The sequence below is a fragment of the Westerdykella ornata genome, assembly GCF_010094085.1.
Source record: "Westerdykella ornata strain CBS 379.55 unplaced genomic scaffold EI97scaffold_36, whole genome shotgun sequence".
Lineage (NCBI taxonomy): Eukaryota > Fungi > Ascomycota > Dothideomycetes > Pleosporales > Sporormiaceae > Westerdykella > Westerdykella ornata.
In genome coordinates, this window is record NW_022986886.1 from 165,716 (window position 1) to 191,349 (window position 25,634).

The window sequence follows — 25,634 nt, forward strand, 5'->3', positions numbered from 1 at the left end:
TACACTGAACGGCATGATTCGCCTGGACAAAACGTCACAGCCTCACAGGGATGGGAGAATGGGACGACTCTGCGAAAGAACCGTTTCGTTTTCGCGCCAGTTGCGGGTCGCAGTAGACTATTCGAAGCCCTCGCCGTTGCGCTTCTCCCGTAGAGCCGCCAAGCGCGCATACACCCAGGGGGGCGAATAGCAATACGCTGTGAACGAGATATTTCCCAATGAGGTTAGTGGATATCGTGTGGATCTAAGATAGGTGTCGGGGAAAGCTTGCGCGTCGACATGCCCGCCGGTGTGGAGCTCGGCCAGGCACAGCCGCCGAGTTGTCAGGGCGAAGGGGAGAGCAAGATGTCGTACTGCGACAACTTTTATTCGCGCCTTGTCCTGCTTCAATTGTTTGGGCGTTGGAAGTGTTCGAATCCTGCCAACGTTGGATTCCTTGGCCAAGTGCTGTTCGTCCATTCATTCTCGGCCAAGTCAGACAACTCTGGACTCATCCGACAACCATGGCGGGTGCGAAGCGTGCTCCCCACAGCAAAACGAGACTCGGTTGCGGCGCCTGTAAGAAAAGGCGGATAAAGGTAAGCTGCGCCCCGATACGCAAGCGTCAGCACCCCTGATGGTTTGGATATCGTCGAGATGAATCCAGGAGGATTTGTAAAGGGGCAATGTGCGCGCGCCTAGTCCCTACATCCGTTACCCGGCAACGGCGAATCAATGCCTCCAGACCAATATCCCAGTCCACCAAAACTCCTTGCTCCAAGACCTCACAAACAGGAAAGCATGGAGGATGTGATCGGGACGGCCTATCGAGAGAAATGATATTGGCGGCTCCTGCATTTCGGACGGCGCTAAGATGGACCATTCGCTAACAGACTTCAGTGCGACGGCAGACATCCTGTATGCGCAAACTGTGAAAGAAGAGCTCTGGATTGCAGTTTCCTACTCCTGGTCCCTACATCCAGACTTCCCTCCACAGCTCTAACGACCACGTCATCTTCCACTTCGTCAGTGAACTCAACCCCCTACACCGTAGGAGTCTTCAAGAGCACTGCGTCATCCCTAACATCCACCCTGGAGTCTTTCCACATCACCCCTTCCAACGCTACTTCTCCGTCCTCCAGACCGTCACCCTCGCCCTCACAACAAAGTCTCCCCAGCACAGATCCCTGGTCTCAATGTCGCGCCAGCCTCGAACCCTTCCAACGTGTCCTCCTCGACCGCTACCTCTCCAGCACGTGCCGTACCCTCGCCACCGACGAGGAGGAGCAAGACGTCTGGCAAAACATCATCCCCAGCATGGCCTCGCGACACAGGTTCCTCATCTACGGCGTCCTCTCCGTCGCCTCCCTGGACCTGGCTAGACTCCCCGAACGCCAACACGAGAGAGATAACCTGTACCGGATCGCGGCTGACCAGATGAACCGCGCCATCTCGCTATTCCGCGTCGCTTTGGAGGATATCAACGAGAGCAATGCCGCCGCGCTGTTCGCCCATTCCACTCTTACGGCTGTGTACTTCTTCCGAACGTCCGCCCTCGATATGTCGGAAGCGAGAGCCACGGTGCCCTCGGAAGGGATCAGTGAACCCCCCGTCCACGTAATCGACGAAATGCTCCACTCGTTCGTCCGGACCGTCTGGGGACTTCGCGGCGCGCTAACGGTCCTCAAACCAGGCTGGAACTGGGTCATAGGAGGGGAGCTTTCGCCAATCTGTACACGCGAATGGTGGCCCAAGCATCGAATACCGCAGACAGAGCGGGCGAAGGAAGAAGATGCGCGGCTGGCGGAGCTGGAAAAGCTGTGGGTGTCAAGCCAGGATGGAGAATGGCAATGTCAAAAGGATCCACTCCTGCAAGGGCATAGTTACGACCCCCAGGTGAAAAGCCTACTCTCCAAGGCGCTGGAGTCGCTGCGGAATACATACACGCTGGTCTCGCTATTAACGGACCCATTGTCCAACTGGCCTTCGAAAACCGAGATTCCCTATCTGGTCGACGACACCACCGTAGGCATGCTCAAAGATCGCGCGACCATTTTCACCTGGCCTGTCGGGCTCGCACCGGAGTTCATTTCGCTGGCACAACAGAAGATGCCGGAAGTGTTGGTCATAGTTGCACACTATGCCGTGCTGCTTGGGAGGGTGAGGGGTATCTGGTGGATCGAGGGTTTGGGGACGAATACGGTGTGGGCAGTGGCCAAAGCTCTGGGGAGGGAGAAGTGGCATCTTGTGCAGTGGCCTGCACAGGCATTGGGGTTGGATCTTGAAAGTTGAGAGGGGTGATGGGACATGCTGCGGCGGGTCGACGTATGTCCGCGAGAGTAGAAACGGTTCCGAGCCAAGAAGACTTCGTTGAGCTGTTGCAACTAAGTGCTATATAGCAGTTGAAGGCTACAGGGCGCTGTCCATCTGGCAGCACCTCAAGCCCTGGTAAGGAGTAGATGCGACTGGATTCATTCCACACTTAGGAGAAATATTGGCAGGCTCCTAAGCTTGTTGGACTATTTTACTGCCGAATATGCCTCTGCATTATATTTATGATAGCAATCCGTAGAAGAAAGGCTGAGTTGTGTCTACACTCTTGAGGTGGTAATATAATCCGCAGCAAGTGAAGTGAGTCGATTCGTATTTACTACGAGCAATGGAGTTTCGTAGATGCCAGCGGAAATACGATCATTCTGCCTTGTTGAGAGATTGATTGTAGTAGCCCCTGATGGAGGCGGGGGCAAAGAAAAACCCCCTCCTGTCTCGGTAGAAGGCATTTCGCTCATACCATGTTCAGTAGTGTCAGAGGGCATTTCCGACTTGCGGGCTAGCGCCCATCTGAACAAGAAAACTTCGGACGCAAGTATGTGCAGATTTCCGAAAGTGTATACACCGCAGTCGCCGGAAGTGGGATGTTCGAATTGACAGAGACGTGCTGGTTATCTTCTATCGTGTCCTTGGTCGTAGACCCTCATTGTTCCGTATGCTCGTTTAAACTTCATGTTGGCCACGATGATGCGAGTCCTGCTGTGAACATGAGTTCTATTCGCAGGTTCCGCTGGAGTGACGGGACTCATTCGCCTGGCTGGACCTCGAAATCTGGGGCTGGAGCATCGCGTAGAACATCCACAAGGAGTGTGATCGGCCCATTGATTATCCAAGGCGCTTGGTCCCTAAATGTGTCACAAGCTGGATATTCGGCAGAGTCCGCCTCTTGCTCGACTAGCTTCAGGCCGTTCTCTCACCTCTTTGCACCCTTTTGCTGTTTACTTTCCTCGGCCTTTTTCTCCTTGGCCCTCCTCAGCGCCCCCTCTTTCTCCAACGCCTGCACCGTAGTCTCACTCATCTCCCACAACTTCTTCTGCACGGCCTCGTCCTCAATCTCTGGCCTCTGGAACTTGATCTCCCTGCACTCTTTCAAAAACACCCCTCCTGGACCACGGCCATATTGCGCCTCCATTGCGGCGTACAGGAAAGTTTGTGCTCCGTAGTCTGGACTCTTGAGCACCAGCCACCAGAACGGCCACATGAACAGGTACAGCGCCAGGCCCCAGAGGCTCCCGAAAGAGAGGAACCTGCGCATGCCGGGTGTGCGTGCCCATCCAGGGTCGACTATGATGACCCTTGCGTTGACGGGGGTCTTGTCTGGTCGTGCGTACGAGGAGAGGTGCTTCTGGAAGGCGATTGCAAATGTCATGAGTGCGAGTTTGGATGTAGCGTACACGCCGCCCGGAGTGAATGCCGCGGTTTCGGCCGACGCTTTCGCATCCTTCTTAGCCTTAGGCTTCGACTTTGTGCTTGCATGCGAGTTGGAAGCAAATTCCAGAGTGCCTCCCATGTACGAACTACATGTCCCAAATATGATGCGGACGTCCCGATCTGGGGGTTGCACTCTCAGTGACGGACTGAGAATGCTCAGGAGATGGAAGTTCGCCATGTAATTGAGACCCCAGGTTGACTCCAAGCCGTCCTCGGTCGTCGTCGCCTTCCCGCCCGGCGGCGTTCGCACATTCGCGCACAGGATTATCATGTCCAGGCGTCGTGGAGGGGCATTGTCCACCCACTTGGTCGCGAAGACCCGGATACTGTGCAGAGAGGTAAGATCCACATGCTCGGCTGTAATCAAATCATTGCCAGTCTGAGCCCGTAGGTCCATAACGTAGTCGACGAGAAAGGGGTCGGAGAGCGGGTGCTGGGTGAGCAGGACGAGCTGAGCTCCTCGAGCGGCAAGGCCTTTGGCTACTTCTGCGCCTATTCCTGATGTTCCTCCCTATGGATTATCAGCTCAGCTTAGGGGGATACAGGATACAAGGCCCTCTAGGCCGTACCGTTATCATCACGACCTTCGAGTGCATATTGCGCTCCGAAGTATTGGTAGCTCCATTGAAGTACCATTTCAGCAGGTAAAGAACGGCAAGGCATGATATGACCTTCAGCACTGTCCAGCTATAAGGAATAGAGGATATGCCGTCGGAGAAGGCCTGGGCGAGAATATTGACGGGCATCGTGCTGCCCTAGACCTGTCGCTGAGGTGCGACGAAGTCGCGAAGGGGGAAAGTTCACAAGAGTGAGGCGCAGGTGGCGCAGGAAGGCACGTGACGTCATTTCATCCCACGCCTGAACATGTGATTGCGCGGTTCCTCCCGGGCGCTCGCCTCACGAATGGACCTCGAAATCAGAAACGTACACCATCACCTGTACAAGTACACAGTACTTCGCCAACCCAGTTGGAGGCCTTCGTGCCAGCGTCGGCTTTTGCACATCAAGAACTGGCTCCGATCAACCTTACCAAATCAACACCAAGATTATGAACGCACTCCCACCAACCTACACAGACGACGACGACATCTCCACCGCCCCCTTCACCTCGCAACCCATAACCAAAGGCCTGCGCAACCACCCCGTAAAGTTCGTCTCCGCCACCACCACAACCGCTCCTCCTTCAGCCGCGCCAAAACCCGTCTCCATAGCAGACCAATACCTCGCCATCGTCTTCCCCAACGGCGTCCCCAAACCAGAAGTCTCGCACCCGATATGTCCGACCTGCGGCGAGCCGATCACCCAGGCCGACGAGCGGGCGCATTTCTTGTCGCTGGGGCATCAGATGAGTCTGCCGAGGACGCACACGCCGTCGGCCATCGATAGGTCGCGCATGGGGTTGAAGTATATGGAGAAGTTCGGGTTCGACGTCGATGCGCGGCGGGGGTTGGGTGCGTCGGGGGAGGGCATCTTGCATCCCATTATACCAAAAGAGAAGCGGGATACTTATGGCCTTGGTATCAAGGGGACGGTGGCGACGGTTGGGACGGAACAGTTGAAGGAGGTTCTGGATGCGGGAGGGGTGAAGAAGAAGGCTGCGGAGGAGAAGAAGAAGGCCGAGAAATTACGGAGGATGTTTTATGGCGATGACGACAAGGAGAAGTATTTGGAGGAGTTGGAGGCGAGTACGAGGGATGTGAGGATGGGGAAGGGGCTGTCCTTGGGTGGGTTCAAAGTTCAGAAGAAGAAGGGGAAGAGGCGATAAGCATCAAAGGCTCTTCTGGGACCTGATACGAAGCTTCATTCGGAGGGGAAAGGCTCACTGATCATCTTTGCATATAGATTTGCAGCATTTGCAACACAGCATCGGCGTTGGGAGATTATGGATATGATACCCAGGTACTTTCGGAAATACACTGTTGCTAAAAGGGCGAATTCGCTCTTGCTTTTCAATTTTGCCCATCTCTTAAACCAGTCTTGATATGCTGGATGTTAGGCACTTTTGTCTCAACTCTTTTGGCTGAAGTCTACCTAGGTAGCTTTCTGCGATTAGATCCCAGCGCTACACATTCAAAGATTGGTTCACTTCGATGAATATGCCTCCAGCCAATAACACCAGACACGAAACCATACCTATCAATCCCACTAGCACTCCTCGTCAAATCAACTCTCATCCAGACTCCCGAGCCCCAATCCCACCATCCCAGAAAGTTACCTCGGCTCAGCATCCCCGTTCACATCTTACCCCAGCAGCTCTCGAGCTCCGCATTGCAGAGGACAAACCACTCCGCAATAATAGCCCTTCCTTACCTGTCCTCCCTCTCTTATTGTACAGTAAACTTCATTCCCTCTCACCGTACCTCATTCTCCCCAAAGCAGACAGAATGCCGCCTATGGCCCGCGTCCAGAACAACGCGCAGCTGAGCCGCGAGCTCTCCGAAGGGATACCCGATGCTGGCATGTTCGAGGACATGCCAAAGATCAAACAGATCGCAGGGGAATCGGCTGGACCGTGAGTTGGATATACGTGTATTTAGTAGAGAGATGTTTTGACATTTGTGCAGCCGAGTCCCAGGCAAGGTCGTCATCATCACCGGTACGTCCGTCTACACAGAACCATGCCATACACCCAATTTCCCCTCCAAGACCCAACAGTTCAAAGAATCTACCTAGTAGAATCCAGCTAACCCTCCCTTCCCTTGAAGGCGCAAACTCACCGCTCGGTATCGGCCGCGCCAGCGCCCACCAGTTCGCTCGCAACGGCGCCCGCGCAGTCTTCCTCTGCGACTACGCCTCCTCGCACCTCGAAGCGCACAAGCGCGAACTCAACTCGCTGTACCCCACTGTAGACATCCACACGCGCACCTTCGACGCCGCCGACGAGACGGCCGTCAAGAACGTCGTTCAGGAGGCGCTGGATCTGTATAATCGATTGGACGTCTTCTTCGCGAATGCCGGGATCGCCCACGGGAAGGTGTTTTGGGAGGAGGATTCGGAGGGCTTCATGCAGATGATGAGGACGAATACTCTGAGCGTGTTCCTCGCTGCAAAGTATGCCTCGCGGGCCATGTTGAAGACGAGCAAGGACAAGCCGTATCCTCAGGGCAGCATAATCGGCACGGCAAGCGTGGCCGGCCTGCGCTCGAATGCCGGCCCCACAGATTATAGTGCCAGCAAGGCTGCCGTTATCAGCTTGATGCAGACGTGTGCGTATCAGCTGGTTGGTACGGGCATCCGGTGCAATGCTGTTTGCCCCGGACTGATTGAGACGGGTATGACGAAGGCGACTTATGATGCGGCCAGGAAACGGGGTACGGAGGGGAAGATTGGGCAATTGAACCCGCTCAGGAGGGGAGGCCAGCCTGACGAAATCGCTCGTGCGGTGCTATTCCTGGGAAGCGATGAGAGCAGCTATGTCAATGGGCAGGCGTGGGCTGTGGATGGAGGGTTGAGCGCCGGACACCCGTTCGTACCGGGAAAGCTTGCATAGACAGAGTAGCATGTGCTCGAAGAAGAAAACTATAGATGTCCAACGACATCTGCCTCGAAGATCTCCCTCCCTCAAGCTGAGAATTGGGAGTTCTAGGATTTCTCGTGACTGTAATATGTTAGCCATCATTTGACAGACGTAAGTAGAAAACATACAAGACACCCATATTTGCTCCGCTGTGGCCACGTTATACGAGCCTTCAGGGGCAATCCATCGTCCTCGACATGAATGGGACCCATGCAAAAGCTGCAGGGCACTCATGACCAGCCATTACGAAATCTGTCTTTCGGGTCGTGCTGTGGATTACAAGCACAATCCTCATCTTCATCTTCATCTTCATCTTCATCTTCCCCGTCCCCTTCCCCGTCCTCGGCCTCCGCCACGACCGCGCCCTCCACCCTTCCCACGAGGGATCCTACCATTCCGCTCGTACAGCTTGATATCCGAGAAGTCCGAGTCCGAAAATCGAATGTAGCTCGGGATGCCATTGTCAACCACAGCCAGAATCACGTTCCTCGAACCGTGCTTCAACTTTTTGTACATCTGATCCTGTGGGCTGGCAGGATCATACGGAGTGGTGGCAAGGAGATCGTTCAGCTGGTCGGCCGTGGGAAGGGATGTCTCACGGGCGTTGATGACTGCTACTCGAAAATCAGGGGGCCCTCGGTGGGCCTTTCGAAATTTGCCAGTCCCGGACTTGTAGACGTCGTAGTGGATGCGAAAGGGGTTGTTGGGGTCGGACTCGAGGTGGAACTTGGGCGGCGCTGTGCGGTCATGCGTGGGTATGATCTGGAGGAGGCGGTAGACATCGGCATAGGACCTGTATAGCCCTGGCTTGACCAGCGGACCGAATTGCAGATTCGCTTTGGGGATCGGATACATGTGCGTGGATATCCTTCGCCAGATCTCTGTGAAGAAACGAGACAAATAGCCTCCTGCTTTGTTGGGATCCTGATGGTGAGCCAGAGGCTGCAATGTCCCCCGATCGTCGTCCCAACATCCCGCACGGAATACGAAGTATCCAGCTCTCTTCAGCCCAGAATAGACGGTGAACATCTCCAGAGTGAGCTTCCCGCCCACTCCACCCTCGAACCCAATGAAGGCGGCATAAGCCGCCTGCAGGCTCATCGGAGCGCCATCCTCTATCGTGAGCTCCTCCTCGTTCTCCCCGTTTGACTTGTTGACAGGCCACCTGCAATCCATACTTCCTCTTTCAATCAGAAACAGCGCCTCCTCGGGCAAAAGCCATTCTTTCCCACCTTTTGCCTTCCCCATGTTCTCAAAGTGTTTTGTTTTCACCTTTTCCACATACGCCATGTTGCTCTCAGGGTGGTACATTCCTAGGATGCGACTCTTCTCCGTGTGCACGCGGGTCCAAGAGAGTACATTGTGCATGGCCTGACGTGAGGCTTCTAACGTATCGCTCTGGAGTTTTGTGTCATGGCTCTCGAAGTCCTTCTGGCCGCGCTTAGGGAGAGAGGCCGCGCCTGACGCATTCACGCTGGGGTTTCAGTTAGTTCGTGGCGGGGACAGCTGCAAGAAGGGGACGGTACGTAAGCTTGTCCAGGAAACGAAAGTCTTGCGTCTCGTCGGTAAGATCAATATCTTCTTGATTAGCACCCACTGGGCGCGGGATATCTTCTTCCTCGTCTGCCATTTTGGGGGTGGTTGTTGGTGCGAAACGTGAATGATGGGCTTGCGACTCAAATCCGCGAAAATGTGGAATTGCCTAATTGGGTTAGAGGCGGAGTGCAGCTCCATACCCACCTGCATGCCCAAGTGGTTTGACAAAAACACGTCAGGTATCTAGAACATCTCTCCCGAATTCTCTTCTACAGAAGTATAGATTAGCCATACTTGTGTATATAGTTGTAGGAAGCAAGATAAAAAACCCCAAGTCTATAGAAGCCCTTTACTTAGTGCCTAGTTTGTCCTACTAGGTTACTTTATTGCAGGAGTAACATTTTATGTTACGTTGTGTTATACTATATTACTGCCACGGTAGGACTCCTGAAAGCAAGGAAGTGTGGATTAGCGTTCGGAATGGTCTCGGGAAGAGTGTCAAACTTCACAGCAATGAGATACCCTAAGGTACTCTGGTCGGGGAAGGTACCTTAATATCGATGGAAGACAAAAGCAAATAGTCTGTACACCCAATCGCACTTTGTTTTGTTTTTTCTCCAAGGCATGTAGATCAGTTACACAATACTCTATCTTGACACACGCCACTTGCTAATAGCGAACATCTTGCGTATACAACCGCACCCCTCGCAGTTGACGCCGCGTCTTTTCAGCTGAACAGCCAATTGAACCACTTATCAAACCGATTTCTATCCGGCGTCGGCACGTAATTCCTCGTATACTCTTCGATCTCCTCCAGATCCTGATAGAGATCAACTTCATGGGGGGCGCGGAGCTTGGTCTTCTTTACAAACTTCCAGCCCAGGTAAAGGACTGGGAAGATGAAAATCATCATATACCTGAGATTGCCCATCAGTAAGCGTCAAACTCTCTCGGTGGAAGGACTCACGAGAATAAAAATGTCGGCGTATCCCAATGTCCCTTCAGAAACACGGTATATCCACCAACAAACGTCATGACGAAAGTACCCGCCAGACCGAAATACGCGGCATAAGGCTGGAAAATCCCCTTGTATGGTAACGTATTGCGGTCGATACCTTGGGCTTTACATGCCTTGTAGAACCGGATGAAGGTGAAGCATATGACGCTGAAGTTAATGAGTTGGCTTGCGGTAACGAGGTTGACGAACCACTGCAGGACGACGGCGGAGCCCGAACCGAGTTGGAGGAAGGACAGAAGCGCGATGAGCAAGACGATGGCAACGCAGTAAACAGGTACACCTTGTTTCGTGCAGCGGGTTAGAAACTTGGGAGCTTTGCCTTCCAGAGCGAGACCATAGAGCGAGCGCGAGGCACAGTAGACATAGGAGTTGCCCGCACTGAAAGCCGCACCGAGAACCATGGCGTTGACGATGTGGGGGAGAACGCCGATGTGGAGTCTGTTCATAGCGGAGACATAGGGTGAGGCAGCGGCGCCGGGTTTGTCGTTCTTGAACGCATCCGTCATCTCGGGGTCGTTGTACGGGACATTGATGCCTACACACAGACTCCCCAGTATGAAGAACGTTGTAAGGCGGTAGAAGACGGCATTGTAAGCCCGTGGCATAACCTTTCGCGGGTTCTCACACTCGCCAGCGGCCATGGAAACGTAGTCAGGTCCGGCAATGGTGAACGAGGCCTGAATCAAACACGACAAGAAGCCTAGAAAACGTCCAAGATTACCAGTGTAGTAGAGCTCCGCAAAAGCACCCGGGTTCTTCCAGTAGCGGAAACCGTATCGATCTCCCAGGGGGTTACCGCCCAACATGGAAATGAACGTGAAGATGATGAGGCCGATGATGAGTAGGACTTTTCCGAGCGCAGCCCAGAACTCTGTTTCACCATACCACTTGACGGCCAGAAGATTGATTGCGCTGGGATGGTGAGCTCAGGCTCACGCCTAATAGAACGCTTAGGACTGAAAGAAGGATTGGACCTACGCGTAGAGCACGATGACAATGGCTATGATGCCGCCAGCTGGGACAATATCGCTCCAGAAGTGGATAATGACATTGCACGCGACAATCTCGAAAGGCACTAGGGCTGCTTCGAAGATGAAGAAGTTCCATCCTGCAGCCACCCCAAAGGCATCGTCGACAAAGCGGCCCGCAAAACGGATGAAGGGCGACGAGATTGGCAGATATGTGACCATTTCTGCCATACCTATAATGACAACTCAGCAAGTTGTCGTCACAAGTGGACTGCGAGTCCACAAAGCCGAGGACTCGGAATTGGCATCCAGACACAGGCGGAGAGGGTGCAAAGGGGCAAAATGCTCCTGAAGAGTGGTGCTTTGGGGTATAAGGAGCGGATCTTCCTACTTATTGTGACGGCCAGAATGAAGGCACACCTGAGGTTTCGTTAGAGGGTTCGCGAAGCTGATGATGTGGGTACATGCCAGATGGTGAAAGCGAGGAATAGGCTGGCAGGGCCGCCATTCATCAATCCACGACCAATCTGAACATAGAGAGCAGTTCCGATTGTCCCACCTATGCCAATCAATTGGATATGGCGGGGTTTCAGCTTGCGGTGCGTATGATCATGAACGCTAACGCTTTGCACCGAGGGCGAACCTTCAACATCCGAGTCGTAGGTAGGCTTTTCTGCGCCTTCAGACGATTTCTCACCTCCTCTGTATACCTCGGATGGAGCGTGGTCGATGCCTGTAGAGACGGCCATTCTGTAAAATTCTCAACGTATGTTCTTGAGAAGAAGGGAGAAAAACTCTGCGACGAATTCCATGAACAGAGAAGAGTTTCGATTTCTGACGAAGAATAGGATCAGAGGTGGTGCAGGAGGCTGGAGGAGTCTATGGGCAGCGAGATCTCAGGGTGTGCACAGATGGGAAGGCGATAATAATAATAACTTTAGACGTGAATTTGGCGAGCCATGGCATGTTGGTATTTGCGTTTGGCAAACCCAGCCTCGCTCTGAAGTTTTCTACAAAACCCCTGTAGTGGAGCGTACTATTACGGCCCTTCCAAGGTTGTTGCCGCAAAACCGTCCCCCGCCTCAGTCCATAGCGTCGCGGGTTGCACAGGCGAGCGTGAGTGGCAGGTAGTAGTCTGGCATTCTCAAGGTAACCTCTTGTTCTGTGACTGTGAGTTGCGAGCATCAATTGCGGGAGAAAGTCATTCCTGGAACCTGTCTGCAAAAAGGTGGCGAAAATCTGCCCAGGTGGGAGTTGACGGTCATGGAGATTTCCGAGGTCGTCCTTGGGGCATCCCTCCTTCCTTCCATAGGCTAACCTGATTGGGAAGGAGTTGTTTCAACTCAACGGCAAGTTTTATCATCTAATGTTTTCCCATGTGCACTCTACACCGACCATGCTCTTCCATTCTTGATTCTTCCTCTATCTCCAATATTTATTCCCTTTCTCTAGCTACACAATACATCTGTATCGAAGCGACCCGGTCGTAGGAGAAGCGTCTTCCATTCCGCCTTGTCGTCGGCGTCTCCGAAAATCTCACTCTCCGAATCCAACATTCAACCATCTTGGCCCTCCAGACGTCTCCTATCGCGAGCCTCTAACCGTCAGCCACACGGGTGAAGCTGCTTGGCCGCCTCGGCATGGTCTTTCCCCTCGCTCGTTACCGCCACTACGGGCTTGTCTAAATCACATCCCAGCGTTGGCAATCCTATCTTACCGTGGTCCTGTACTCTGTAGTACGACGTACTAGTATGTATGTAGAAATCAACAAGCAAGCAGATTTCCAAGATATGTTAGGATCTTTGATAGAGAGCTTTTTAGGCAAAAAGGCATCACGAAGATTACTTAGGAGAGCGATGACCTTACTACTATATACTCACCCTACACGCTAACGAGAGGTTAGCGCTACTTGGCTCAACGTAGTTCTGCACCTTAGGGCTAAATTTTTTACGCGTTACTTTTTTAAATAATTATAACTCTACAACAACGCAATAAATTACTATAGGACTTGCATGCAAATTTAAGAGCATATTTAACTTGCCCTTAATTCCTTCTATAATACCTAAGAAAAACCTAACGTAGTAGCTACAGCGCGTTAGTTTAATATACTATTGTCAGATGGTAAGCCAGTTTATGGACATCCCATCTGGGACTGGAGAGGAGGACTGGGAGAAACTGTCTGTACCAGTGTCAGATGGTAAGCCAGTTTATGGACATCCTATCTGGGACTGGAGAGGAGGACTGGGAGAAGTTGTCTGTACCGGTGCTGTCTGAGGACATGTGGCTAGTGATTCTGCAGTGGCTAGTGCCCTGCGCAGCCTTGGCGCTCAGAGAAGGAACATCAAAACCGGTGTCAGGCCCCAGCCTCGCACACAAGGACACACCAGAATACAATCAGTCAACCCATCTTTATTCAATCTTTCTGTCACCGTGACATCTTCAGATACCATCAAATCTGACAACTATATAAGCGCTTCTAGTAGCGCTAAAAAAGATAAAATTTATAATAAAGCGTCCTAGCGCAGGCTAGAGAAGATGTTTGCCACACCCTTCCGTTCGATCGATCTGAACGATCTCCGAATTCCAGATCCTCGTACCAGCTCGAGCAAGAGCCAACGGACACTTTCTTTCTCAAAACATATTCGCCATTTAGAGAAGACTTGTTCTTGAAACGTCCACCCTCTCTGATAATAGGGTGCTGAGGAGCCACAATCAAGTGGAAAGATATTCGCCACAGCGACCACCGTCTCCGATTGAGACTAATTCTTGCTCTACTCTTCTACGTTTAGCAACACCTTTAAAACCACAGAGTTAGTATTGGCAAGTTGCACTATCTACCGCAATAAGAGTAATAGAGGCATGGGAATAAATAGCGCACATTTGATTTAGTTCGCCTTGCCTTGAGTCGTCGTCATCTTGTACGCTACAAAGTAAATCGACCTACAGGTATCGTTGGCCTAAAATCGAGGTAACCCGTATTGAGTCTCTAACAGTTGTTGGGATATAATAGCTAATATGCTTACGAGAAAGAGAATTGGGTAATTTGAGTTCTGCTAGCATGCTCTTCTTCGTCTTGAAACAGTCAGCGTGGCCCTAGACATAGCTCAATGCAATGTAGCTAACTCCTCGTCGAGCTGATACGAGACAATTAGTCCGACTATCCACCAACAAGCTAGGTTTTGCGGGAGCGAGTCCTTGCATATATCGTGGACATCGCACTCTCTGCCATAATCCTGACGACAGCGCTCAATACCAACATCGCAACGTAGCGTGGTCGATCCAATCCGCATCAAGAACTCGACCTAGGCCGACATGATTTGGGACGGTGTCTTTCTTTACCAGCTCCAGGGGAGGGTACAAGGAGTCGTTCAGAAAAGCTCGCAGATATGTCCTATCCTTCGGCTTCAGCCGCGATATTTCTTTCTTCTTAAGGCCGTCCTCACGCCAATTAGGGCTGGTTAATCGAAGAAAAAAGGTGACGTGCACTCTACAGCCGGACAAAGCTTGCTCGGTACTCCCTAGCGTCAAAAGACACTCGTCGGAGAGGGCTGTGGCGAATACACGAGCGATTTCCAGGCAAATGTGACAAGATACGCGCGCTTCTCTTGCGCCGCTTGATCGATTTGGCATGGCTGCAGGACGAATTTGGAGCAGAACGGAATAAGATGGCCTGGTTTTTCGCGATCGATTCGCTTAGTGCCCGTACAAGCAGATGCAAACGCCTTGGACCTAAGTATGTAGAAATTGGGATCTGGATTCCCGAAGGCGTACTATGGCTTACCTATAAGTTGCCAGCTACCCCTTTCTTGCCACTGGAACACTAAAACACCCGCACATACAAAATTGTAAAATTAGCCACTGTCTAATTAGAGCGCGAAAAAAGTAGCCTGCATACAAGCCTTACGCTTAGCTCTAGACATCTTCCTTAGAAGATAATTCTATGTAATTATCTTGTAGTGTAGAGGAGAAGTAAACATTTATAATAAAGTGGCAGCAAACCCTAAGTACTATACCTATCTAAGAGGCGGTTAACTAACGTGACAACTAAGGGGGGGCTGGTAACCTATGGGTAAGCCATGGTACGGTAAGTTTGCACCGTGGCAGGCTGGAGGACTCTCATCGTCTGGGTGTTGCCTAGTAAAGATCACGTTAGAGTGGATAACTTGTCTCATCATACTCGGGCAAATTGGCTTGTCTATGACCGGGAATGCATGGACAAAGCATGCAAGACGTTTCCGTCCATGATTCCAAGACTCACTGTACTATCAGAATAGAATCTAAGTCAATTTCGCAAAACCACTCGCTCGTGTATAATCCCCCTTCGCCGAGCAATCCAGCCAGCCTCCATCCGCATAGCAAACGGTTTGCTCAGAGCCATTGCTTCGTACCAAGATGCGACAAGAAAGCCCCTCCATGCCCTTGATCAAGACTCAACTTATCAATGACGCCCAAAACAGCCTTGACCGACTCTTGCGGCGTAATCGCGCCCTTGAAATGAGGAGCATACTTCTGGAAGCTCGCCACCATGGCCTGCAGACCCTCCATCTGCTCGGGCGACAGATTAGACACATCGTTGTTGCCCGTGTCGACGAATCCGGGACTGATGCTCACGAACAGCACCCCCTCCTTCTTGTACTGGGCACTGAACTTGGCGGTGACCATGTTCATGGCGGCCTTGCTCATGGCGTAAAGCGGCCCCATGTACGTTGCGAATTCGTTGACGAGGTCGAGATCAGCCATGCCAGTGGATATGGCTGTTACTTTTTTGGCATCGCCGGCGAGTATCAGCGGCATGAAGAGATTGTACAGGTGGATGTTGCCGAGCACGTTGGTCGTCATGTATGCGTTGAATTGCGCTGTGAGTTGGTCTGGGTCCGATCCGCTGATTTTTCGCAGTGTCAGCGAAACCTGGCAATACGGGACGAGTTACTAACAGTGTTCCGATGCCATCATATCCGTCGTACTTGGAAACCAAGGCCGCATTAGCAATCAGGTAGTCGAGATGGCCGCCCGTGATCTTGGACGTATCTTCAGCAGCTTTCTGATTCGCGAGGTTAGCGGCTGATCAAAGCTGGCACGAACACATGGGGTATTATTACTTTCAAAGCGGCATAGTCGGTTATATCTGCCTGCAGGATGGTAATGTTGGGTCGACCGTTCAACTCGTCCTTTACTCGCTTGTCGGTCGCTGTCTTGTCGCGAACAATTCCGATGACGGTATTGCTCGAGTCATTGGAGATTTCTTCTAGGAATGCCCACTGTGCATATATTTAGCCAACGCAATCACTGGTCAAGTTTGGATAATTAAATGGACCTACACCAAGGCCTCTGGAGGCGCCTGTAATCGCATACGATGGCATATTTAGAGTGATATCGCTCTTTTTCTTAATGATGATTTGCGCGAGGATGTTGCTGTTGGCCAGGAAGAGAGTGCAGATGGAAGCATTAGAGGGCAGCGCGGGTCGGCTTTATAGAGCGTTGGGATGTGTCACCTCTCATACCGGAGACCTTGTTGGAGTGATTAGAGGCTCGCGATGGTTGGTAGCGCTCTGTCATCATGCCTTCGCGTTAGGCGTTTCGATTCAGGGCATAGCGAGGAGCTAGCAACCGACCATCTATCTATGGTGCATGCAGAGCAACTTTCTGCGGGGCTAGCCAAGACTAAGCTTGGTTTTCAACATCAAGTCCTGCAAAACACAGATTCAGCAAAGGGAAAGTTCTGGGCGTCTTCGAGACAGAGCTGCGGTTACGGTTCTCTCCCTACTAATCACACAATGTGGATGACGGACGAAAACCGCGTCGTTGCGAGGTTCACTTCAATTCGAAATAGAAATCTACTTACGAGATAAGCCCAGCAACGCTTGCTCGTGACCTGGTACATTGGTGACAGCTCCACCATGCGATGACAAAAACCGCGCCGAATGAGGTAAGCGTCGGTCGCAGAAAGTTGCCGTTGGTTCGATTAGTCACCCGCCGTGCATCTGATGCAAGATAACCGAGTCCCTACTTCCAAAGCTGGTATAGCGCACCAGAACGTCTATCATATCATCCACCATGAAGTGCAACTTTCAGCGAAGAATCGTTCCAAAACCTAAACAGACTGCTCTCGAGTTTGGGCATGGACACTGTCAAAGTGGCGAGGAAAGGCTGCGGCAATTGTCGAGGTAAGTGATGCCTGGCGGCCCGATCAGTGCCTACCTATGGCAGTTCCTGAACTTCCATCTGATCTCGTAGAACGTAAGATTCGTTGTGATCGAAACACACCAGCATGCCTGCAGTGCATTCGTACAAACCGAGTGTGCAAAGGCTATGGACTTCGATTGTCGTGGCCACGCCCAAACGACAAGCGAAGGGCCATGGTCGCAAACCACCTCCAGCTGCATCTCAAACTTCCCAATATGGAGAAGAGCGCTATGGATGCACGCCTCATCCACGCGTATGCGTCGGATGTGGCGCTGCACTATCATCTATCTGCTTCTTTACCAGCCCAACCTGGAAGACTGCACATACCCGTGCCATTCGGTTCCACCATGCTGGGAGCCGTGACCTCTGAAGACCGTGACTTGTTGTTATATTGTAAGCCCACCACAATAATGGAACCTTTCACTTTTTCAGGTTTCATGCTCTAACACTAGCCTAACCAGTTGAGCGCCACGCATCACGATCGCTGCCACTCCTCGGGGACGACCCTTCCCAAGTTGGGACGCTTCTCATCCGCATGGCCCTGACGGGAAATACGCCATCCGCAACGGCCGTGCTGTACGCCCTCCTGGCCGTATCCTCACTTCACCAAAATGGCATCCAAGAACAAGCCATCAAATACAAAATCTCCGCCCTGAACAAGCTAGCCCTCGCATCCCGCACCAAATTCGGCGTTCCAGAACTGCTCCAACACATCGCCGCCGGGATGCTTCTCGGTTCGTTCGAGGTACGTATCCCACGCTCAACTTGTTCATCATCTCATGCTCACCATCACTCCATCATGCAGGTACACCAAGCGTCCTCCACCTCCGGCCAGTGGCTCTGCTACGTAAACGGTGTGAAGAAAGTGCTCGACGTAGTCTGCCCAACACGCTACCACACGGTCCGCGATGAAGAAAAGTCCGTTCTACTCAAGTGGGTTCATTACCACGACGTTCTAGCACGCTTCGCTCTGCGCCACTGGACCGCCGCCGAACAGCCCATTTGCACCGGATCAGAAGCAGAGGCCAACGGCAGCTGGAATTTACCCATCACTTTGGCGGAGGCGGCCGGCCACTTTGATCGTCCTACGGGAATCGCTACTCTGAGTGTACTGGAGATTCTGCGCGAGGTGTGCGATGCAGTCCCAGTCGTCCAGCGTTTGGCCGTTATGACGGTGGGCGAGCGCGATGATTATGTACGGCATCTGCAGGCGCTTGACTGGCGGCTCCGAAACATCGATACTGGCGACCAATCGCAATCCGCGGAGTTGAGGGACATGGTGAACCTTTACCGGCTAGCCGTGCTGATTTACTTGCACCGCGCGACGGAGGACGTCCTCGGGTTTACCGCAACCACCGAAAAGTATCTCGATGAAGCCTTTGAAATATTTGCTCGTTTGGAAGCCTGCGAGCGGCAGTTTCCGCTTTTCATTCTGGGCGCCGAGGCGAGGACCGAGGAGGAGCGTGCTGTTGTTCTGGAATTGATGAGCAGGACGGAAGGGCGTCGCTCGTCGCGCCTGCTCACGTATGTTAGGGCGCTTGTGAATGCGGTTTGGACGCAGCAAGATCTTTCTGGTGGGGCGTTAAACTATAGGGAAAAGATAACGGCGGTTATTAGTGCTTGCTCTATTGTGCCGAGTCTAGTGTAAGTTAGCAGCCTAATAGATAGATTTAGGAATCCCTGAATAGGCTGGTTTTAGGTAGGATCTTTATTAAAGCATAAAAACGCCTTAGAATTGTGCTTAACAGGGTCCCTAGCTAGAAATTTGTTGCTACACGCTACCTTAGGACCTAACAATAATTACCTAAAAGGGGTTTACTACTAGAGGGCCTGCCTAGTTAGATCAAGCCTGAACTGCCTCCTGTTAAAGTAAATCTTAAATAGAAAAAAAGGTCTATCAAAGATACCTCTACAACTACGAAACCCCTAGTGTCTCGTCTAAAAAAACCCCCAATCCGTCTAAACAATCATGCGACCCAAGTCACTGGATACATCACCCCATCACGCTTCTTACTTGACTGCTTCGGATCCAAGCTCCCATCTTCTTTGACCCTCACACCGTCTTTGATCAATCGAATAGCCGAACACATCAAAGCGATAGTGTCGGCATTATTCTGGGGGTCCTTAGCAACAGATGGGAGTCCGCCATTTATACCAGAGGCCAAGAAGTCCGCCGCCAGCTTCTTGCAATTCTTCCAACCTGTGTTTTGTTAGTCGAGGAAGTTGACGTGAGACAATGACGCATACCGTAGGGGTCGTCACTCATATCTTCTGCCGGTGTGCGTCCTCCACTTGCGGTGGTGTGCGTCAACTGTCTGCATTAGTGCGTTGACTTTCGCTAGAAACGGACTTCCTACCTCATGTAAGATAACCTTGTCCATCAGCGCAAAGGCATCGATCGGTGTGTACTTGATTGCCGAGATAGGGGGCATCAAGATCTTTGCCAAAACTCCATAGGACCAGCTTGAAGCCCTCAACTCCTTCAGATCCCTGAACTTGAAACCGCGTGCTGTTGTCATGAACCATGGGCATATCTGGATTTCCGTTCGGTGGTTGGGGACGTTCAGAGTAACCGCGAGAGTCGGCGGTGTCAAGTCAAAGCAGGACGAGAACCTGTTAGTGATGGTGCCGAGCTCGTATGCCACGTTCAAGTCCTTGTTGTAGTATCTCTTGTCGTTGCGCTTCTCGATGCGGTGCATGGTGCAGAAGAAGCGCACGTCGGTAGTGCCTTGGGCGTCGCCGTCGAGGGTAGAGATCGCTTGTAGGTTGTCCAGCCTGCCTTCAATGACTTTGTATGGACGCTCGTTGTATTTGTATCCGAACAGCTGCTGGAAGACATTGTCGATGTCTTCGTTGATAGGAGTCTTCCGTAGTTCTGTCATCCCATCTCGTGCAAGAGCAAACGCAGCGTCTATGCGCTCAATCATGAAGTCTCTGTCCGCTCCACAGTCGTCGTCGATTGCTATGAATCTGTCAGTCCTGCAGTTGACGGCCGACGACATGCGCGGATGGAAAGGGTGGGCATACTGTAGGCATGGCTGCCGATGAACAGCAAGCTAAAGGCAGTAGCCAGACGGATAGATGGGAACAACATCGTCAAAATCCCGGTGCTCTGCTGGTAAGGTATGAGACCGAGCCGGGGGATGTCGAACCAGACTTGTAGATTTATCATGCAAAGCCGGACTTGATTCGAAGTAATATACGGCAGAGCATCCAATATCTTGCTGAGACCATGGCACCTATATTTCCGTAAACCATGCACGAAGAACGTGCAGAGAAGCCCTACCTTCGTGTATCTTCCCAGAATGCTCAAGCCTAGGGGAGATGTCGCTCCAGAAGCTGACATTGATCTCATCTCATCATGGTACTGAGAGGATGCACCACATGTTGGACCATTCCAAGACCGCTGGAATCTTAACACCGTGGTGATGCTCTCGTATTGCTTACGACATTGTAAAGTCGGCCCCCTCCAACGTCGAACAGAGGCGAGCGTAAAAGTGAGATCATCATGGACCCAATGGGCAAGTTCGTACCTTGCAGAGCCGCCCGAACACAAGATCGGTAAGCTGCAAGGCGACCGATCCGTGGGGTCGGTAACTGGAAGTTGAGGTATTCAGAGTTTGGTATGACCCCCGTTGATGGTGGTTGAGAAGTCGGAGGTTTAATCCGTAAGATGTATTCGAGCTGATTGGACTTGCACAGGCGCGATGGCGCAATGGAAATGCTGGCAACTGCGCACAGTCAGATGCATGAAACGATTTAAATCAATGTGCCCAGTAACAACCTTGTGCGAATACGCTTGTTTCGTGGACGCGCGCGCATAGGCACCCAGCACTGTAAATCAGCGCTATATCCAGGCTATGTTCTGTGGCGAAGCAAAAAATCCGCCCTGGAGTCATTCAAGCTGATTTAGCTGACAGCGATAGTCGAGTGCGAGTAAGATAGAGTTTGAGCTGAGTACGGAGTACGTGAGACGAAGCGATGAGGTTATACACCCGAGCTAGACTGCATTGGGAACATAGTCGAACCCTGGAAATAGTCAGTGCGATCGTGTGAATTGGCCTGATGCCTTTTAAGATGTTGCAGTATCCTCAGGAAAGCAGTAGAAGAATACTTACAGGTTCTCCTAACTCAGGCTTTCGACATCATGTTTGTCAAGAACAGCTTGTGGTGCTTGTGGTCTGCCGCTGCTTTGGCACTCTGCGCTATCACAGTGCAAGCGACACCAACCAGGACGCTGAGCCCTACCATAACCAAGAGAGCTGTTACACCTACGGAGGCAGGTCAAATTGGAGTGAATGCTATCACGGATGTTCCCGCCTCAGAATAGTGAGTGCTTCGCAAGCTTGGTGCCTTCGAGAGTAGGATGCTAACAGTGATCCAGTACCAGCGTTGTCGGCCCCGCCACCGAGTGGTACGACGAGAACGGGAATTATAAGAAGATCGGCGTTAACACTGAATACTTAACTGAAATTTCTACTACCGTTGAATCGAGGCCCACGATTATTAAGCCCGCGGTCACACTCGTCACAGCTGCAGCAGCTATTCCAGCTGCGGGTATTGAAGTCGGAGATGTGCACATTGTCCTGGCACCTAAGCTCAAAGATGCAGTCCAAGCCATTGCAGATGAAGCCGTACTGGCTTGTCCCCTCAAGAAACGGCAGACTTGCAGTGCTGCTCAACGTTTTGCAGAAATCTCGGTCGAGGAACTTCAGCCTGGAGGCCGGCTGGCTGAATCGGGCTTGAGCAACTTGGCTGATTTACTGGGTATCAATGACGCTTTCGAGGCGCTCGCCGCTGCGCTGGGCACCACCGTTCCTGAAATCGCCGCGGCAGTCTCCGAAATCGCCAGTGCCCCTCCGGTCATCTATACACTTGTGTTCTTGTTCCTCGTTTCGAGACACGGAGGCGGCATTCTTCCCAAGGTGTCGCCTGTACTGAACATTCCTGCGCACTTCGCCGGTAAAGGAAACGGGAACAACGGCGGCGATAACGAGAATGGCTGCCCTGCCGACGCTCCTAAAGGAAAGGACGCTCCTGTCTGTCCAGACGACGATTGCAAGGGTCCGAACGAAGGCATCGAAGACAAGAGATTCTGCTCGGCAGGAAAGTGGAAGGGCTGCTCCTGCATCCAATTGGGGACCGTGTTCGGCCAAGAACAGGATCCATTATGGCTTCGCGACCAACAGGAGATTCTCCAATGGGTAGTCGACAACGGGGCCGAACCTGAACGTCCCTGGTGCTACCCCGCTGGTTCTCCCAACAGTGGCAGAACTCCAGCCGCCTGGTGCGATTGTGCCGGTGGGTCTCTGAAATATGAGCAGGCTGAGAAGAAAGAAGGAGAAGAGTGGCATAATCCTTGCCCTTGGACGGAACAGAACCATCCAGAAAAAACGGTCACGTTCACGGACCCTCCGCCCGTGGAACCAGAAATGAGCCCGAAGTGCTACGTCAATCCATGTCCCGATGTTGACAAAGCGGCTAAAGAGCATCCGTGGGTCCACCTTGGCCGAGCAACTGAAATGGCCCACAAGTTCTGCAAAGACTACGGTGGTAAAACAATTGGTTCTGGAAAAGACACTCCAGTAGTAGAATACGAGGATCTCGAGGATCATAAGACGTTCGACGGCAAACGCGAAACATTCTGGGTCGGAGCCAAGAACCTTGCTCCTGATTTCCAGAGAAACCTGGATGAGAAAGACTGCATTACTGCGATGGATGTCATACTGAACGGCTGTGAGTAACTCCGAGAATGGATCCATGGGTCCTGCTGACGTCTGCAATAGGTGATACGTGCACGAATGACCGCAAATTTGGTGCATCGCTTCAGTGGAAAGGTGTCGAATATCATGTGAGGCCTCAGAAGTACATTCCGTGTATCACATGCTAGTTTTGGGTCCGGCATTGCCTTGACACAGTTCGTTGCAAGGCCGAGTGACGGTTGAACTTCCTCTTGAATCAGTCCATCCGAACAAATAGACTTTCATTTTCGAAGGGCACCGCAGTTCCCCGGAGTCTTCATGCGTGCAAGTTGACCTTGCTCTTTGGAAGCACCACGAGCCCGAGGAAGGCGACCCTCAAAGTGACAAATGGGCGTTTTTGCCCGGCGGGATGATTCGCTGTGGTTCATCTGGCTTTTCCCGCTCCGCAGGTGGTGTTGCCCGTTGAATGGACTGCACCCTGGAAGGGCGCCAATAAACATGGCACATGGGCAGTTCGCGCTGTAGGATGAATTTCTCTGTGGCTCATCTGACTTCAGCCAACAGGATTGTACCCTGGAGTCCGCAAGGCGATGGATAGATTGTTTAATGTAATCGCCTCTTGTTTATTGAATGGTAGTTGGGGTCTCGACATAAGCGGATAGAGATCCGAGTTGGAATGCGGCATTTACGTTCTGAGTCCTCTTCAAATGCGTAAGTCCAGGGGGAAGGTTTGAACTACGCTTGTTCATCTGTTCCAAACCAAACGACCCGAAACCATCATGTACGTGAACAACCGACTCTTGAGTACCGTCGCGCTCGCGCATTGTGTCGCGATCGTACCAGCGTCACCCCTTGATACTGCTAGTCCGATCATAACAGACAAAGCCATCGAACCCAAAAACACAGGCCCTACAGGAGTCACTTTTGTCACTCGTGGCTGACGTAGTCGCTTTGAATGGCGGTAGCTATCAGTCAGTACACCAGAACCGGCCTGGTTCGTCGGAACAAGGGTGCTGACACCACCGCAGTCCTGGGGTTGCGGCAAACGTTCGCATCATGGTTGCACATTGAACGAATGTGAGTCAAAGGTTCAGACGGCTCTGAAGGGTCCAGTGCCGATGCTTTGCATAGATGACGATGGAGGAGTTGGCATATGAGAAGACTATTTCCCTCTTTTTCGTTGCTTCTCTTTCCCTCTCCTTCTGGTGAGGTGTCGCGTTCTCTTTTGCTGGCTCCTAGTCGTCCATGGTCTGTTTGCTCGGAGATCGTTTGACGCCACCCGCCGTTTCCGAATTTTGTGTGGCCTTCTACGGTTCTCGCCGCATGGCCACCGTTGATAGTATTCATCAATTTTTTTGCTTCCTCCAATTCCCTCGATAATTGTTTAGACACACATGAGCAGGGATAAGGTGTGGTCATTGATTGTCCTTGGTTTCTTGTGACCGACTTGCTTGCCTGATTTAACATCAGGTACGGGCCATCTCTCGGTTGAGGGTTCGCAAAATGTCGTGGCGCAGAATGTGCAGCCCTGTACGATGGTCTTTTGGGAAATTGCTGTGCTTTTTTTACGGGCTGCGTTTTCGTTCCCTCATCATAGTAGATCTGAGCACCTGAATCCAGCCGTGGAGGTATCTGGAAATTCTGGAACCTTTACAAGGTGCCATGGCGTGGAGTCAGACTCAGAGAATGCCTCGGAGGAAGGTATCCAGTCCAGCGACAACTTGTAGTAGTCAACGCCGCGGACCTTCTTCAGTGATTCGGACAGTTTCTGCTCGGCATGTTCTGCAATGAAGCGGCCTCTGAGTCTGAGTTTGACCACCAACAACTGGAGTCCTTTCATGTTGGAGACGATATCCCAAGCTTCCTCCCATGTCGCTTCGTCGTGCGGAGGGAGTAAAGACGGCCACGCCTGAGAGTAGAGGCCCTCAACCAAGAACTGCAGTCGGAGGTGTCGTATTGTATGGAGCCATGTAGGAGCAACAAAGAAAGGAAGTAAGCGCACGCAGAAAGCGTGCTCAACACAGAAAACGGCATGTTTGTAGATGTACTCCTGAGACTCATGGTATCTGCGTAGAAATGAAAATCAGTATCGGGCGAAACGATGGCTGCAAGATATACATACGCCAGCAGGCATGTCTCTGAGAAAGAGAACAGCCGTAGTCTTCGATCAGTGCGAATGACCAGATCTGTAAGATGGTAAGGTGTAATCTCATAGATGAACACATCCAACCCTGCATAAAGATAGCCGTAAATGGCGATTCGGAGCTCAGGCGAGAGCCTGAAGAGGGCGCTTGCGTCTTGGTTGTTTGGTGACCTTTGGTTGTCGGCAATCCACTGCATTCCCGCGCGCTTGGTTTCCAGACTGACCAGGGCTTCTGCCCATTCTTCACGCACATTGTCCTCGCGTTGCTGACGCGCAAGGCGCTTGCGATTGACCTTTCGTGCAATGCCCCGATCGATTAGCTTGCTGAGCAGGTTGAGCATCTTTGCTTTGACTGAAGAGAAAGAAGAGGATGGTAAATTGGCGGACGGAATTGCGGGATGGAACGTTGGACTGAGATAGAAGCTCCGGAGTCGAAGTTGGGGTTTCGAGTGAGTGCTGGTGCTTACGCTTACATGCCTGGTAACGGCCTGTTCGGTTCGCCGAAATGGAGGCTCTATATTAGCGTAAAAAAAGGGAGGAGTGTTTAGTGCTAAGTTCTATATAAGGCCTGTTTTAGAGGCACAATAGAGGGTCTATTTTACCAGGTAGCTTAGCTTATTTAAAACCCTGCCTAGTGCTAACATAACATCTACTATACTTTTTTAGTAAAATAGACTCTCTATATTTACGCAAGACCTCTAGAGATAATTTTCTAAAATAGAGGGCCTATTTCTATAGTTATGTCAGATTTGATAGTATCTGAAGATGTCACGGTGACAGAAAGATTGATTGAAGATGGGTTGACTGATTGTATTCAGGTGTGTGC

At 51.8% G+C, this 25,634-nt stretch overlaps 13 protein-coding genes across 13 annotated transcripts; 5 read left to right on the forward strand and 8 right to left on the reverse strand.

Moving 5' to 3' along the window:
* The first annotated feature begins 294 nt into the window (after positions 1-294).
* On the forward strand, positions 295-2,569 carry EI97DRAFT_436849 (uncharacterized protein). The gene is made up of 2 exons (XM_033799216.1): positions 295-578; positions 880-2,569. The coding sequence occupies exons 1-2, from the start codon at positions 504-506 to the stop codon at positions 2,269-2,271; spliced, it is 1,467 nt and encodes a 488-aa protein (XP_033650147.1). The 5' UTR covers positions 295-503; the 3' UTR covers positions 2,272-2,569.
* A 496-nt stretch (positions 2,570-3,065) lies between these two features.
* EI97DRAFT_206896 (oxidoreductase-like protein) lies at positions 3,066-4,514 on the reverse strand. Its single transcript, XM_033793731.1, has 2 exons — positions 4,311-4,514; positions 3,066-4,252 (listed from the first exon to the last, which is right to left on the reverse strand). Exons 1-2 carry the CDS (start codon positions 4,485-4,487, stop codon positions 3,224-3,226), a joined length of 1,206 nt encoding a protein of 401 aa, XP_033650148.1. The 5' UTR covers positions 4,488-4,514; the 3' UTR covers positions 3,066-3,223.
* Positions 4,515-4,816: 302 nt separating this feature from the next.
* EI97DRAFT_348248 (uncharacterized protein) lies at positions 4,817-5,419 on the forward strand (the record flags this gene model as incomplete). The annotated part of the gene is made up of 1 exon (XM_033794811.1): positions 4,817-5,419. A coding segment is annotated over one exon (603 nt), but the record flags the coding sequence as incomplete, so codon positions are not given.
* Positions 5,420-6,125: 706 nt separating this feature from the next.
* EI97DRAFT_461864 (NAD(P)-binding protein) lies at positions 6,126-7,231 on the forward strand (the record flags this gene model as incomplete). The annotated part of the gene is made up of 3 exons (XM_033801225.1): positions 6,126-6,253; positions 6,306-6,337; positions 6,447-7,231. 3 exons carry the CDS (start codon positions 6,126-6,128, stop codon positions 7,229-7,231), a joined length of 945 nt encoding a protein of 314 aa, XP_033650150.1.
* A 342-nt stretch (positions 7,232-7,573) lies between these two features.
* EI97DRAFT_445679 (tRNA splicing endonuclease-like protein subunit) lies at positions 7,574-8,888 on the reverse strand (the record flags this gene model as incomplete). Its single annotated transcript, XM_033799982.1, has 2 exons — positions 7,574-8,732; positions 8,785-8,888. 2 exons carry the CDS (start codon positions 8,886-8,888, stop codon positions 7,574-7,576), a joined length of 1,263 nt encoding a protein of 420 aa, XP_033650151.1.
* Positions 8,889-9,381: 493 nt separating this feature from the next.
* On the reverse strand, positions 9,382-11,750 carry EI97DRAFT_436852 (putative general amino acid permease). Its single transcript, XM_033799217.1, has 5 exons — positions 11,249-11,750; positions 11,172-11,200; positions 10,791-11,013; positions 9,762-10,724; positions 9,382-9,711 (listed from the first exon to the last, which is right to left on the reverse strand). The coding sequence occupies exons 1-5, from the start codon at positions 11,527-11,529 to the stop codon at positions 9,522-9,524; spliced, it is 1,686 nt and encodes a 561-aa protein (XP_033650152.1). The 5' UTR covers positions 11,530-11,750; the 3' UTR covers positions 9,382-9,521.
* Positions 11,751-13,663: 1,913 nt separating this feature from the next.
* On the reverse strand, positions 13,664-14,698 carry EI97DRAFT_206977 (uncharacterized protein). The gene has a single exon (XM_033793732.1). The coding sequence runs from the start codon at positions 14,408-14,410 to the stop codon at positions 14,027-14,029; it is 384 nt and encodes a 127-aa protein (XP_033650153.1). The 5' UTR covers positions 14,411-14,698; the 3' UTR covers positions 13,664-14,026.
* Positions 14,699-14,958: 260 nt separating this feature from the next.
* On the reverse strand, positions 14,959-16,497 carry EI97DRAFT_496570 (NAD(P)-binding protein). The gene is made up of 4 exons (XM_033802481.1): positions 16,099-16,497; positions 15,880-16,038; positions 15,715-15,821; positions 14,959-15,662 (listed from the first exon to the last, which is right to left on the reverse strand). The coding sequence occupies exons 1-4, from the start codon at positions 16,138-16,140 to the stop codon at positions 15,149-15,151; spliced, it is 822 nt and encodes a 273-aa protein (XP_033650154.1). The 5' UTR covers positions 16,141-16,497; the 3' UTR covers positions 14,959-15,148.
* A 318-nt stretch (positions 16,498-16,815) lies between these two features.
* Positions 16,816-18,769, forward strand: EI97DRAFT_406091 (uncharacterized protein). Its single transcript, XM_033796582.1, has 4 exons — positions 16,816-16,944; positions 17,015-17,356; positions 17,425-17,708; positions 17,769-18,769. The coding sequence occupies exons 1-4, from the start codon at positions 16,899-16,901 to the stop codon at positions 18,609-18,611; spliced, it is 1,515 nt and encodes a 504-aa protein (XP_033650155.1). The 5' UTR covers positions 16,816-16,898; the 3' UTR covers positions 18,612-18,769.
* Positions 18,770-18,930: 161 nt separating this feature from the next.
* On the reverse strand, positions 18,931-19,965 carry EI97DRAFT_461869 (uncharacterized protein; the record flags this gene model as incomplete). The annotated part of the gene is made up of 3 exons (XM_033801226.1): positions 18,931-19,163; positions 19,211-19,274; positions 19,321-19,965. 3 exons carry the CDS (start codon positions 19,963-19,965, stop codon positions 18,931-18,933), a joined length of 942 nt encoding a protein of 313 aa, XP_033650156.1.
* Positions 19,966-21,110: 1,145 nt separating this feature from the next.
* EI97DRAFT_445684 (uncharacterized protein) lies at positions 21,111-22,853 on the forward strand (the record flags this gene model as incomplete). Its single annotated transcript, XM_033799983.1, has 3 exons — positions 21,111-21,292; positions 21,348-22,699; positions 22,750-22,853. The coding sequence occupies 3 exons, from the start codon at positions 21,111-21,113 to the stop codon at positions 22,851-22,853; spliced, it is 1,638 nt and encodes a 545-aa protein (XP_033650157.1).
* A 548-nt stretch (positions 22,854-23,401) lies between these two features.
* On the reverse strand, positions 23,402-24,317 carry EI97DRAFT_207083 (uncharacterized protein). The gene has a single exon (XM_033793733.1). The coding sequence runs from the start codon at positions 24,130-24,132 to the stop codon at positions 23,638-23,640; it is 495 nt and encodes a 164-aa protein (XP_033650158.1). The 5' UTR covers positions 24,133-24,317; the 3' UTR covers positions 23,402-23,637.
* Positions 24,257-25,149, reverse strand: EI97DRAFT_461871 (uncharacterized protein; the record flags this gene model as incomplete). Its single annotated transcript, XM_033801227.1, has 2 exons — positions 24,257-24,731; positions 24,788-25,149. The coding sequence occupies 2 exons, from the start codon at positions 25,147-25,149 to the stop codon at positions 24,257-24,259; spliced, it is 837 nt and encodes a 278-aa protein (XP_033650159.1).
* Between the last annotated feature and the right edge of the window lie 485 nt (positions 25,150-25,634).